The sequence below is a fragment of the Eublepharis macularius genome, chromosome 5 (genome assembly GCF_028583425.1).
Source record: "Eublepharis macularius isolate TG4126 chromosome 5, MPM_Emac_v1.0, whole genome shotgun sequence".
Lineage (NCBI taxonomy): Eukaryota > Metazoa > Chordata > Lepidosauria > Squamata > Eublepharidae > Eublepharis > Eublepharis macularius.
The window spans coordinates 132,281,359-132,296,085 of record NC_072794.1 but is presented as its reverse complement, the minus strand read 5'-3'; the positions used below and the strand labels follow the sequence as shown (position 1 = coordinate 132,296,085).

Sequence of the window (14,727 nt, the reverse complement as noted above, 5' to 3'; positions counted from 1 at the left end):
ATTCAACATGTAGGGGGACCCAAAGACTCAGTCGGAAGCGTTTGCCTCTTTAGCTAAAGAGGGCAGGGGTTGTTTGTACTTCCATACACAGCTGCACCAGGATAAGCCTGAAGTGGTAAGGATTGTTCTGGAGTCCTCTGTGCATTTGCCTCACAGCCTGTGGAATGGCTCCCAGCAAATATCTCTGACCTGGCAGATTTTCTGGGTGAAATTCTCCGCTTCCTCCTTCCTCAGTTGCCTCTCCTGGGACAGCTGTTCCTGCAGGCCCCTCAAGCTCTCATTGGCCTCCGAAAGAACCAGTTGCAACTCCTTGATCTGCAGGAACAGTTGCAAAGACTACTGTCACAAAAAGCGTCATGGGGGGCACTCCATACCTCCTTTTCATTTACGATCTGCTAATCATAAGGGAACAGTGCCAGTTTCAGTCAGTGGTCTCCTAGGCCTATGCTCATAATCCTATGCTTCCCTGTCACTATCACCATGGTAAGCGTCACAAATTTCCTTGACTAGTTCTTCGCATTTTTATCTAATCTGTTTAATAGTGTGATGGCTTTAGAAGACAGCAAGAAATCAGGGATCTTGGAAATATTTGGTTGATTAGTAGGCTTGTTTGCAGCCAATGCAACGTCTTTGCCTGGCAGATATGCAATGCAAGCTGAGTTAGAGCTGCTCAGAAATAGTCACCGAGCTGCTTTGAACCCTGGTGCTCAGCAGAAAAGTAGGGTATAAATATTTTAGATAAAATAAACAAATATATTGTTGATACAAAAACTGCACTGCTTCCTTTTTGGTTATTGGTATTTGAGAGCTGCTAAATCAGTCATTTTTAAACACTAGCTTTAATAAAGTGTACCCAGAAATTATATGTCAGTGCTATATAGAAATGCACAGAAAAGTAAGACGTGTGCAAAACAAAATCAAGTGCCTCCTCTGGACAAGCACTGAATATGAGGAACCGAGCTGAAGCTTTCTTCACGGACCACTAAGTTTGCCTTCATGCCATACCCACCATGCTCCATTCTCAAGTTTTATTTTGTATTCACTAAAGACGTGTGTGTCTTGAACTGGCAGTTTTCAGGTCACATCATTATGCCCTGAGCCCCTCTTCTCCCTTCCCTGGAGTCTGTGGATTCATACCTCAGAGGCATAGGAGTCTTTTTCCTCTGGCTGGTATGACTTGTAACTCCGGTCGAGTCCCACGTTGGTGTCCATATCAATGGCGCTGGTGTTGCTACTGGTGTGGTAGAGATCAGAGGGCCTGCTCTCCCCGATGTCCCAGTCTGGGGCCTCCCTAAAGTCAGACTGCTGCATGCATGGGCAAGTTAATGAGAACAAACCAAAAGAGCAGGAAAAAAAAGAAAAGAAAAAATAAACAAAACAATGGGTCTCAGAACAATAAGAGAGCTACAAGACAACAAAAAGGATGAAGAGGAGGAGGAGCTTCACTACTGTGGCAGAAGACAGAGTGGAAAACAAAAGGAGACACAAAATGAGCAGACACGTGGGCTGGATTGTTTGCGGGAGGGGAAAAAGAGAGAGAGGGAAAAAATGTGCAAACACCAGTTATGGTGCCATGCAGTGCCAGGGGTGGGGTTGGAGCTAGTTGGGACTGGAAGGGGATGGCCAGCAGCATGCGCAAAAATAGAACTCTGAAAAATTGGAGTGTGCTTTAGGAGGTTGTAAACCGAACCCAGCTCCCCACAATGCCTTCCTTTCCTTTCAACCTTTGCTTTGCTTTTGCCCTAACCATAACACCAGTTCCTGATCAGCAAAGAAGTTCTTGGATACACTACCTCTTGGCGTCCAGGCAGAAAAGCTGAATGCTCATGGATATAGGACCAGCTTGCCAAGGCACCAGATACACCATATGTTTGCAGAGACATCATTTCCAGCACCCATTTATCAATCCAGTCTACAAAGGGCAAGTGCAGGCCTGTTGATACTGTGTACAACACCTTACTCCGTATCCCTGAACTTCCAGAGAAAAGACTGCATCAACTGAACTGAATCAAGCATTGTCAAAGGTTGCCTTCTGATGCTACAAGGGGTTACGGTGCAACAGCATTCATATTTTGTTCCTTCCTCTCTCTTCAATCTTTGTCAAAAAAGCTTTGACATTTTCTTCCTAGGAGCAATGCTTTGAAACATAAATCCTAGAGTTAAAAGGCAATCTAATCCAGTCCTTCAAGAAACACTCCTCATCTTTTACAAACATAAATTATCAGTGTCCAAAGTAAAGACTGAGCCCATGTTCTTGAATCCAGGTGGAAGAGCCAATACTACATATGCAACATTCCTGTGTTATGTTCGTGATCTGCTGTGAAGCACAACACCCTACACTCAAGAGTTCCTCTCTATTTAGTAGACTGATGAGAGCTCATAAGTTATAGTCCTCATCACTGTCTACCTCTGGGCCAAGTTGTACATTTATATTTGAGTTGGTTCAGCCAATACTTTATCAGTGCATTCTACAGTAGAAGTCATTTCTCTGAAATAGTATATGAAAAAAGTTCCCAAGTTACCTCATCAGAGTTCAAGTCTACCATTTTTTCCAATCTAGTTAACTTTGCAGAGTTTCACAGTGGTACTATTTCAGGCAACTCTCTCCATATGCAAAAGTAAGTTGTTAAAACTGCATGTTGGCTTTTACCACCTCAAGAAATAAATATGTGAGCCTATCTGGCAAAGGCCTATGCCGTTACTCTGCACTACACCTGCACTCCGTGGTGCACTACACAGAAGTTCAGCAGCACAGAATACTTTCCCCTGGTCTCTGCACCTCCTGTCCCACGCACACTCTGCTAAACCAGAGTCCTATCTCATCACTGGCCTCAATTCCATGCAGTGAGCCAGGTGTTAGTTTGTCATTTCACTCTGAGAAGGCAGAAAAGGGAAGTTACATTAGAAGTGTCAGATTCTGGATTTGTTAAAGCAGGAGAAAAAGGCATGGCAAATAAAGCAATAACTGCAAGGGAATCACTGTCAAAAGCCTGAGGGAAACCCTCACCTGGAATTCGGAGTTATGATCTTTCCGCAAAGCCTCTTTTGTGGCGTCATGAGAGCTGGAACTTGGAAGTGAGTCTTTCTGGTCTTTCAGGCAGTCCCCAATGTGGTCCACTTTCTTTGTGAAACTGTTCAGCTCCTGCTGAAGGACCCCAAGACGCATCAAAATGGCATTGATCAGCTTTGAATCCGTGGCGCTCTCATTATCCATGGCCTCACTCAACACTAGCTCCGCACAGTCGTTATCCACACAGAACTTTAGGCTGGAGGTAAAGCCATTGGCATCTGAAATCAGGACATCGATGGCTTTGCTGACCAGTGCGGCCTGGTCCCTGATGTCAAGGAGGGTCTCAAAGTCCTTGGATCTGAGAAGCCTGCTAGGGCTGGTTTCATGAGATTTGCTAATACTGCTAAGGCCATTTCCCGGTGCCCTCTCCTTAGCATCATTCTCTCCCCCAACTGGGACCTCTCTCCAAAGTGACATGGGAATGCACTGGGCAGAGTCTCCAGCCTCAGCATCTGTCTCCAGCATGGGCCGGGTAGTCTGGCAAGAGGCAAGGTCACAACGCTGCAGGTTAGAGAGCAGCACTCGGTTCTCATACTGCAGTTTCTTGACCTTGCCACTCAGCTCACTGATTTGGACCTTGGCGGTGGCTAGTTCTTCTTGGGAGGTCTCGCTGATCACTGAACAGCTGTCCTCAGAGAGGGTGATGTCTAGGTCATGGTCTGACTTGTACTTATTGAGCTCATTCATGAGGAGTTTGTTCTGCTCCTCCAGTTCCATCAGCGACCGCCTCAGCAGCTCTGCCTCCTCCTCTACGAACTGCAAGTGCCTCCTGAGCTCTGCTACACTCTCCCCTGAGTCCCCACAGTTTGTCATGGAGAAGGCAAATTGGATGTCTTGTCCCAACAGTTCTTTGTCTCCTTGTACTTTCATGTCATCCATCTCTGCCCTCAGCCCTCGGTTTTCAACCTCGAGCTCCACTATCCTCCTGCTCAAGATGTTGGCTTCTTCCTCGACAAGCTTCAGGTGGACCTTCAACTCTGCCTCTCTGGAGTGAGGGGAGTCGGCCAGCTCCTCTATGGAGAGGGAACTCTCCAGGTCCCCATACAAGGACCGGTATTTCATCAGTTCCTCTTTCATACTGTCATTCTCTTTGGCTAGCTTTGTCAATTTTTTGCACATCAGGGCAGACTCCTCCTTAGCAAAATGCAATTGACACTTGAGGTCTGCACTATCCTCCTAAGATTGAGAAAGAAAATGGTACAAGAATAAATAAATAAGTTGCAAAAAAGATTTTCACTGAGGTTCACATCTGTATAATGAGTGGGAGGAAAGGGTAAAGCCCCAGCACTGTTCATCTGGTTACCTCCAAATTCTACCTTCACACTGGCAAGGGATTTCTTTCCACAACAGTTCACATGGATTTAAGTATCAGGAATTGAGACTACAGTTGGGTATTTTAAAATAGCTGCCTAAATGAAAAATAACTGATTGACAGAACAAGTTTCCTGGGGTAAACTCTGGGTTGTTTGGGTTGAGCAGGTGGGAGATTTAATAGGAGACCAGATCAGCAACTGTTAAGGAAGGAATATTCCTGCAAGTCCAAAGGCCAAGCAATGATCTAACACAGCTCCAGAGAATTCTGTCATGTTAGAAATTTAGAGGTCAGGTGATGTAGTAATACTTACTGTTTTCCAACTCTACGGTTTGGAACAGGAGGGAAACTAGAATGTCTGTGAATACATCTCTATCTTGGAAAACAGAAAGTTTTTTTTAAAAGAGCCAAAAAGCTCATCAAAGAGTATCAGTCATCCTACAATGATAGGGAAAAATCTGCAACCACATCTACTCCAGAATTCTAGGGAAACTTTCTTTCAAAGGAGCCCTCATTCTCAAGGCCAAACTGCCCATGTGTAGCTTTTTGCTCATTTTCAACAATAAAACAATAACAATAGGGTAAAAAAACAATAAATAAATAAAGCCAGCATCATTCTGTCACAAAACCCGCCATTTAAAAAGTCCACAATAAGAACCAGAGGGGGCAAGGGCAGAATGATCCCGAAGGAAAACAGCAAATGGAAATTTTTCAGGAATTTCTGGCAGAAAAACTGCCACAACAGAAGGAATTAAGAAACCCTGTCCCTCCCCCGTCTCAGATCTTTAGCCCCAAGTTGCAGGCTGTCGTTTGCAAAATACATACAAACATACATGTTAGAAAAGCAATGCTTTCATGCATCCCAGGCACTTGAATCAATTAGCCAACACTTCTGATTTCCAGAGAGCTTTTTATAAGACCAGAACAGTTTCATTTCTGATGGAAACAGGCTAGGTATGCCAAGGTTTAGCAAACACTAACTGGGCAGCTTCCTGATGCTCAGCTGGGAGCACTTTTGCAAGAAGAAACAGCTGGAGAGGTAAGAGCACGGAGGTGCTTCAGCAGTGGGATGTTATCCAGCCATCAAGAGTAGAATGAAACTTTTCCCCCAATGCTAGAAATCAGTCCTTTGGTCTTAGTTCTGTAAAAGTAACCTCAAGTCATAACCAACAGCCTAGGCCCAGGTCCACAGTTCTGCCTGCTCTTCCTCATGCAGCTGCCTTACCACAGAAGTTCTGAGACATAGAGAAGACTGTGGACTGCACAATATAAACCAATAATCACATATGCTGTTTGTCACAAAAAGAGCTTGCTTAAAATGACTAGAGAAACATTTTCAAAACAAGTTGGATGAGTGTGTGGGCAGAGAATGTGCACGTGCGCAAGCCTGAAAATGCTTCTTCCCCCAAACAGATACTACTTGCCTCAGACTCACATTGCTGTTAATTAAAAATATGACACTGGATCCTTATAAGAGGTTCCCAACACCATCACTAGGAGGGTGTGAGGTTTCCCAAAATTCTTAAAAATTGGATTCTGACATTACCCACTGTTCTCTCTTAGCCCTAAGGGAAGGAACTGGTGGACTGACAGAGAAAGAACTTTAGACTTTATTAGCTTTTACAACAAAATAAACAAGCCTTATGTCAAATACATATAAACTGGAAAAAATAAGCAACAATTTAGAAAATATGAATGATAATACAAAACAAATTGTACTGGAGACCAATCGGTTTCTCCTTCTAACGATTTTTCTGCACAATACAAATCTTCCACATATTTTGCCGAATCCAGAAACATTTGATCTTCCTTCCTTCCAGAGTATGCACGCTGCCCACTCTCTGATTAATCAAGTTTGCATATGAGGAAATCCCCTATCTTTCCAAATCTGTGCACTCATATTTTACACATAGTGTAACAAGCGTTTGCAGTTGCATATCCTAATCTGAACAAACGTAATATATCTTTTTTTGAATGCTGAATTCTCTCACAAAATCCTAAATCACCTATCCTATCCCAATTCAAACACATGCTTACTTCTTCCATTACCCTTTGCAATGTTTCTTTTTGTTGGATTTCAGTCATGTCATTAGGATTTCAAAAACATTCCCTTGATTCCCCAAACCATCAGATATCTACAAAGAATACCTTCCAAGGAGTGGTATAGCCTAGGAAGGAATGCTTCATGTACTTTTCCTGTGCATCTGAACTGCTTCTAAGGTCAATTTAATTTGAGTAAGGAGTGGGAGCAGAATTCAACAAAGAGGGAACAGGATGGAAACGACAGCCTTCTGGCCCTCCCAGATCTCATGATCTCTTGTTCCTAAGTAAGCCCTGAAGCACATAAAAAGGCTACAGTTGGGACTGTGTTTCTAGCTGTTTCCAAACAGAACCGGGGAAATGCGACTAAGTCACTGTCTATATATTTCCAAGTGCTGGATATGTTCCTTTTCCTGAAATTAATGGGGTGGGGGGGGAGAATGCTCAGTTCTCTGTCTTACAGACATTTGAAAGAAAAGAAAACCGTTAGGAAATGCTATACAGTTTGGAGAGTTCTTGGACTCCCTGTGGCAATTTGGGGATTTGAAATTTTTCCCTCAATAAATATTACCTCATAAATAGTGACCGTTGGTTATAAAACTCAGTGTTCATTTCCTGTTTCTGTGGCTCATTAAGGGGGAAAAAAACTGACAAATCTTTCCCCCAGTCAAGATACTCTCCACCAGGCACTCAAGATCTCCTTTCCAGATGGCCAGTACAGTACGAACATTCAACTGCAACGGTCATGCCTGAGATTACATCAGCCCAGAGCTGAAAAGAGGCTATTATTAACTCTCTAAAAGTCATACACTGCCGTATTACATTTTCAAAAACTTCATGAACCAGATTCCAGCACAGCATGAAGAAAACTGAAAAATTCACTGAATAAAAAACCTCCCCTGGAATTGCTGGGGACACAGTGATCTCTGATGCAAGTAAATATTCATGCTGTCTCAGAACACCAAATGGGGTGCACTGTGGTTCAATAGAAGTCCTTTAATAGGAAAGCAGCATATAATCCTTAAGGCTTCTGACTACTGGGGCCTGATTTTCACCGTCCCTCAAAAAGCTTACATGTCAAATTCCAAAAACAATGTAGTGTAATTTTTTTTTTCATTAGGATCAACCAAAGTATCACAAAACAGTGAGCAAGTTTTCACGTTTCCCTGAATTCTTCAGCAGGCTGGATATATAATTGAAAAAACGAGAAAGGGAAAAGAAAATGTCTCGGGGATGATGGAGGCCCCTAGATCGTCTTCGTCCTTCTGTGCAGCCCCACATTGGGACTGCGCAGGCGCAGGCCAGCCGCGGAAAAGATTTTTCTAGCTCTAAGAGATGTGAGGGGGACGTTCGGATCCACCGCGCATGCGCGCCGGTGTTCCCGCCAATTTTGAATGCATATATATCCGAACGTCCCCGGCATTCCCTCAGTTCCTTTTTCGCCGCCGTCGAAAAGGTTCTTATTGTCTAGCGTTCGTTTCCAGCGTCTCTTCGGAGTTTTGGATCGTTTCTTCTGCTGGTCGGTATTTTCCCCTTGTCATCTGTCGGGAGATACCGTTCATTATGTCGCAGACATCTTTGTTTAAAAAGTGTCATAAATGCGGCACTAAGATGACCCATTCGGACGGCCATGAGCTCTGCCTCATCTGCCTGGGCGAGGGGCATGTTGTCGAGCGCTGCTCCATTTGTATGTCCTTCACTCCGAAGGCAAGGAGTGATCGGAAGGCCAGGCTCCGTGCCTTCTTGTGGGATGCCAACCTTCTCCCCCCCAAGCCATCGGGCTCTTCGGGAGATAGGCCGCGCTCCGCCGCTCCGTCACCGGCGCCGTCTCGTAAGTCGCCAGAGCCGCTCCCCTCGGAACCGACGGGGCAACCCGTTCCGGAGGCCCGACCTGATTCCGGTTCCGGGGATCGTCCTTCGAGCCGGAAGGCCAAGAAGCATTCCGCGCCCAAGCCGAAGTCCTCCTCCAAGCCTTCGGTTCCGGAGGCTGTTTCGGAGCCCCCGTCCAAGAGGGCCAAGGCGAAGTCGAGGGCCAAGGGCCGTGCATTGTCCCCAGCTCCGACTGTGCTGCCTGGTTCTCCGGCCGAACCAGTCCTGATACCCGACGATGTGGTGAGTCTCCACACCCCGTCGCCTCCTTGCACGCCTCCTCCGTCGGTTCCCGAGGAATTTATGCCGTTTCCGCCTTTCCCGGAACCGTTCCAATCTTTTGAGCGCTCCCTGCCGTCCGCCCCGGCGCCTTCAGAGGCCTCCGTTCCACTGCCGTCTACCTCGTCGGTTCCGATGCCTCTTCGCTGGCCTGCCCCGGTGCCTGCTCCTCTGCCCCCTTGCCAGCCGGTCGCGGGGGTTGGGAACATGACCTCCTGGCAGGATTTTGTGGCGTGGTTCCAGCAGTCGCTGCCCTTCCTGCAACATCCGTCGGTTCCGATGGTCTCCGTTCCGGCTCAGCCAGTCGGGCTCCCAGCACCCGCTCCTCCACCTCCGGGCTTGCCTCTGCGACCGCCGGTTCCTGCAACTTATCCGTCGGCCCCGACCGCTCACCGGTCTTCGGTTCCGACGCAAACCTCGCCGGAGTTTTCGGATTCCGAGGATGATGAAGGTCTGGCGTCACCGTCGGATTGCTCTTCAGACGCGGCCTCGGATCCTTCCCCGGATGACACCGTGGGTGGGCCCCGCTCATCGTCCCCGAATGACGATTACAGGCTATTCTCCGAACAAATGGTGCGGATGGCCGCCGCGCTGGAGATAGACGTCTCCTCCACGACCTCCAAGCCCAAGAGTAAGCTGCTGGAGGCGCTGTATTCCGGGTCCCCCGCGTCGGTGGCGTTTCCCCCTGTGGAGGATTTTGTTGATAACGCTCTCGCGCTCTGGCAGACGCCGGCGTCCCTGTCCGCGACGGCAAAGAAGGTGGAACGGTACTACCGCTTAAAGCAAGATGATTGCCCGTACCTCTTCAATCACCCGAAACCCTCGTCGATCGTGGCTGAGGAGGGTCAGGCTCGGTTCCGTTCCGGTTCCTCGTCGGCCCCGGCGGACCGAGAAGGCAGAAAGCTGGATGGCGTGGGCAGGAAACTCTACTCATCCGCGTCTCTGGGATTCCGTATTGCCAACTTCCAGGCCATAATGGGATCCTATAATCTATTCCTGTGGAAGAGGCTGTCCTCTTACCTCTCCGACCTCCCGGAGGATCGCCGCCACCTGGTTAAGGCCCTCCAAGCCGAGGCCGTGAAGCTGTCAAAACAGCAAATGACAGCTGGCAAGGACGCCGCCGACTCTGCAGCGCGAGCGATGGCAACTTCGGTGGTCCTGCGTCGGCACGCCTGGCTTCGGTCCACGGCCCTGCCTCCAGAGAAGAAGGCGAAGGTGGAGGACTTCCCGTTCGAGGGGCCCCAGCTCTTCTCGGAGAAGACGGATGAGTCCCTCTCCCTGATGAAGAAGAATCAGCAGACGGCCAAGTCCCTCGGGGTCGCCCCCTCAGCCCAGTCGTCGGGTCCGAGGTATCGCTATGGTCGGTTCCGATCCTACCAGACCCCTTACCAGCCTTACCAGCAGCGTCAAGGGCGCTTCTTCTCGGGCCAGTCCTACGGTCACCGATCCTACTCTGCCCAGCAGCGTCACCCTTCCAGGCGCTCCGGCCGGTCCAAGGGCAGGCAACAGCCCTCTTCACCCAAGCCTTCGACCTCGGCGCAGAAGCCCTCGGTCTTCTGACTGCGCCTGAACGCTCCCCCGTTGGCCTCCGAGGGTGCTTCCTCTGCTGCCCAGTTTCTGGACAGGCTTCGACCTTTTTTGCCCTGTTGGCAACGTGTTACTTCTGACGCTTGGGTCCTGTCCATTGTGGCCCATGGTTACAAGTTAATGTTTACGGATGCACCCCCTCTCTCACTCCCTCCCCGTTGTTCTCCATGTTGTGATGTTGTGTTACACAATAATGTTATGGAGTTGGTTACCAAAGGTGCTGTCCGGGTGGTCAATGTCTCTACTTCCCCATGGGGATTTTATTCCAAATACTTCCTTGTGGATAAGAAGGGTGGAGGTTCCCGGCCTATCTTAGACCTTCGAGGCCTCAATGGTTATTTGAAGGCTGAGAAGTTTCGCATGCTGACCCTGGCGCGAGTCATGGAACTCCTGGAAGTGGGCGTCTGGCTGGCCATTCTAGACCTGAAGGATGCCTACTTCCACATTTCTATATTTGAGGGCCACAGGAAATACCTGCGGTTTGTGTATGGGAATTCTGTGTATGAATATACAGTGTTGCCCTTCGGGCTAGCCTCTGCACCCAGAGTGTTCACAAAGTGCATGGCCACCGTAGTGGCATACCTGCGGTCCCAGGGTTGCTTTATCTACCCGTACCTGGATGACTGGCTCCTGGTGGGACCCTCGCCTGACTCTCTCCAGGCCCATATTGCCCTCACTTTGTCCGTGCTGGCTAGGCTGGGCTTGGTGGTTAATGGGGATAAGTCTATCCTGACCCCAGGCATGGCCATTAGGTTTATTGGGGTCCATTTCAATTCCCTGCTGGGTAGAGCCTACCTGCCCCCAGACCGGTTGGCCAGGCTTTCCGCTTTGGCCCGGCATTTTATGCATTGCCGGTATCAGACTGCCCTTTTGGTTCAGACTCTGTTGGGCCTTATGGCCTCCACCACAGGGGTGGTTTTCTTTGCGCGCCTGCGTGTGAGGCCTCTGCAAAACTGGTTTGTCCGGAGGTACAACCCCCTCACCATGGGTCAGCACCAAAGGTTTTCCATCCCCAGGGTGGTGCTGCGCTCTCTGGCCTGGTGGACTGTCCCTGGGAACCTGTCTGAAGGTTGTCCTTTCGGCCCCTTCCTAGCTGAGGTCACGGTTTATACCGATGCCTCCAACTTGGGATGGGGGGGGCGCTGTGGACAGCTTTCGGCTCAGGGCATCTGGTCCCCATCTGAGGCATCCATGCATATCAACCTTCTTGAGCTTAGGGCGATCCGTTACTCCCTCGCTTCTTTTGCAGATGCCATTCGGAACAGGAGGGTTCAGGTCCTGTCGGACAATACCACGGCCTGCTACTACCTCAACAAGCAGGGAGCGACGGTCTCGCTCAAGCTCTGCAAGGAGGCAACGACCCTATGGAATTGGGCCATGGTCAACAACGTCCTTCCCAGAGCCGTGCACATTGCCGGGGATCTCAACACCTCGGCGGATGCGCTGAGCAGGGTGTTTTTGCCTCAGCACGAGTGGTCCCTAAACAGGGTTTACCTCGACCAGGTTTTCCGCACATGGGGCACGCCGTTGGTCGACCTCTTCGCCACTGCCCGCAACAAACAGGCCCCGCTGTTCTGCTCCCGGGCCGGCATTGGCCGCCACTCCCTAGGGGATGCCTTCCAAATACCTTGGTCCCCAGGGCTCTTTTATGCCTTCCCGCCCTTCCCGCTCCTGTACAAGGTTCTTTCCAGGATCAGGGCCTTCCGAACCCACTGTATCCTCGTTGCCCCTCGGTGGCCTCGCCAGGATTGGTTCCCCCTTTTGCTTTCCCTGTCCCAGGGGCGATGCCTCCCCCTGCCTCACGCCCCGGACCTCTTAACCAGGGACGGGGTGTGGCATCACGATGTGGCTGTACTGAATCTGACTGCCTGGCTTCTGGGCACCCGGGAGTGAGCCTCTCTTCTAGAGTGCTTGGGGTGATCTTGAATGCCCGGAAACCGTCCACCAGGTTGTCCTATCAGAGGAAGTGGTCACGTTTTTCCCGGTGGTTGGCCCTGAAGGGGGTTTCTCCCTTTAGTTGCCCGCTTCCTGTCATCCTGGACTACCTCCTGGAACTCTGCTCCCAGGGCCTTGCGTTTTCCAGTGTTAAGGTCCACATGGCTGCAATCTCTGCCTTCCATGAGCAGATTGATGGGAAGACAGTTTTTACTCACTGGCTTTCCAAGCAGTTCCTGAAGGGCCTGTTCAAGACCTTCCCTCCTAGGGCCCATCCCATTCCGCAATGGAGTCTCTCCCTGGTTCTCTCCCGGCTGATGCTCCAGCCCTTTGAGCCTCTATCTTCTTGTCCCCTACCTTTGCTCACTCAGAAGGTGGCTTTCCTGGTAGCAATCACGTCCTCTAGGCGTGTTGGGGAGCTGTCTGCCCTGCGGTGTGACCCTCCCTTCCTGCAGTTTTTCCCTGGTACTGTCATGCTCCACACTAGCATGGAGTTTCTGCCCAAGGTAGTCTCAAGGTTTCACCTACAGCAAAAGGTGTTCCTCCCTTCCTTTTTTCCAACACCTTCATCCCCAGGGGAACGAGCACTACACACATTGGATGTAAAGCGTGCTTTATTGTTTTATTTGCACCGCACCGAATGTTTCAGGAAGTCTCCTGCCCTGTTTGTGTGTTACTCTGGCCCTCGCAAGGGCTCACCTGCTTCTGCCCAGTCCATCTCTCGCTGGATTGTGTCTACGATTAAACTTTGCTATCAGCATGCTGGAGTCCAGTGTCCCTTGTTGGTTACCGCTCATTCCACTCGAGCGCAAGCTGCTTCTGCTGCCTTCCTGCGAGGAGTGCCGCTCCGGGACGTCTGCCAAGCTGCGACATGGTCCACTGCAGACACTTTCATCAAGCACTATTCTGTGGATGTGCATGCACGACGTGACTCGGCTGTGGGCACAGCTGTCCTGCAGTCCTTGTTCAAGTAGACACTCACACCCGCCCCCATTGGTGAGATGCTAGTTACTCTCCCAATGTGGGGCTGCACAGAAGGACGAAGACGATAAACAGGGTTTCTCACCTGTAACTGTTGATCGTCGAGTCTCTTCTGTGCAGACACACATTCCCTCCCGCCTGCCCCGCTGTGAGTGCTTGGTTTCTTCCATTGTTTCTCCGGCGGCTCAGGTGAACTGAGGGAATGCCGGGGACGTTCGGATATATATGCATTCAAAATTGGCGGGAACACCGGCGCGCATGCGCGGTGGATCCGAACGTCCCCCTCACATCTCTTAGAGCTAGAAAAATCTTTTCCGCGGCTGGCCTGCGCCTGCGCAGTCCCAATGTGGGGCTGCACAGAAGAGACTCCACGATCAACAGTTACAGGTGAGAAACCCTGTTTTTCTACAATTTGTAGAGTGTTGAAATGGACCCCCCCTTTTGTTGTTGTTCTAGAGATTCAGCCTGATGAAGAGTTCTAGAAAACTCAAAACCTTGATCACTCTTTTGTGATATTCTGATTGGGGAGAGCTTCCCGGTGAAACTCAGCATAAAGTGAAGGGGGAGCACCTTTAATGGCACCCAAACTACACTGCGAGTCATAAAATAAGTGCCGCTTATGCTGGGTCTGCTGTATTTTCCTTCCACTGTACAGACGGAAAGGAGAGGGGAATCGGCTCAGGGCATGTGCTCATTTACATACATTTTCAATATATGCAGTCCAATACTATGCATGTTTACACAAAAGATTAACTGTGTTCAATGGGGCTTGCTGCTCCCAAGTAAGTATGCACAGGATTGCAATCATAAAGAATATGGTGTTCTCAGCACAGAACTCCCAAAGCCGCCTAAAGAAAACCCAGTTTACACGGTGAAATCTAGCCATAAGAACAGCCAAACCACTAACCCAATATTAACAACTGTGCAGAAAGCAGTCATGGACCTTCACAGAGAAGATAGATGGGCCTTTTAATTTCCTGCTGAGGTTATTTTCATTTCAAATAAATCATGTACTGGTGTATGCATGGATGATATATGTGGACAGGAAGTTCAAGAACTCTCAAGAAGAGTGAGTAGCTTGGGAATCCAAACTGACAGAGTAAGACATGTAATCTTACTCCCACATGGCTGAATACTCTCTGTGTACCAGGGTTGGCATCAGCACATGGAGAGGTGGGGCAGGTGATGGGGCCCTACTCTCCCATCTTCCCTGATGCCTGCACTCATACCTATTCACTGCCTGCTTACACGTGCTTTGTCACCTCTGCTCCTAGCTGCACATGCTGCGTAGTGCTGCTGGAGAAGGACGTGAGGGTGGTACATAAAGCATCAGCATTCCAGGTGGCCATGGCAGCTGCACTCCTAGTGGCACCCACCACCCAGCACCATTAGGGAAAGGGTATGCAGGCAGTGTGGACAGCTGTGACTGCAGGTGGTGGGGAGAGCTTGCAAGCAGGCATATTAAGGATGCACAGGCAGGTGGGGGCAGGTGGGTGGGAGGGCAATGGGCATGTGGCGCCCTGAGCACTCTCTGCCCATGGCCCCCCAAAACCTGGAGCCAGCCCCACTATGTACACCTGGTCTCTTCCCAAGACACTGGCAGTGACAGGGAAGGACAGAGTTGATATAACAACCACCTATCCAGGTGTCTAGA

The 14,727-nt window shown here is 49.6% G+C and overlaps 1 protein-coding gene across 1 annotated transcript in view; it reads right to left on the bottom strand.

Annotated features, from left to right (window-relative positions):
- SOGA1 (suppressor of glucose, autophagy associated 1) overlaps positions 1–14,727 on the bottom strand; it is a 105,140-nt gene that overhangs the window by 31,182 nt on the left and 59,231 nt on the right. The window contains exons 5-7 of the mRNA XM_054979207.1: positions 3,008–4,246; positions 1,138–1,305; positions 190–315 (exon numbers count right to left, since the gene is read on the bottom strand). Of these exons, the coding sequence (XP_054835182.1) occupies positions 190–315; positions 1,138–1,305; positions 3,008–4,246 (1,533 nt within the window). The remainder of the gene's footprint in view (positions 1–189; positions 316–1,137; positions 1,306–3,007; positions 4,247–14,727) is intronic.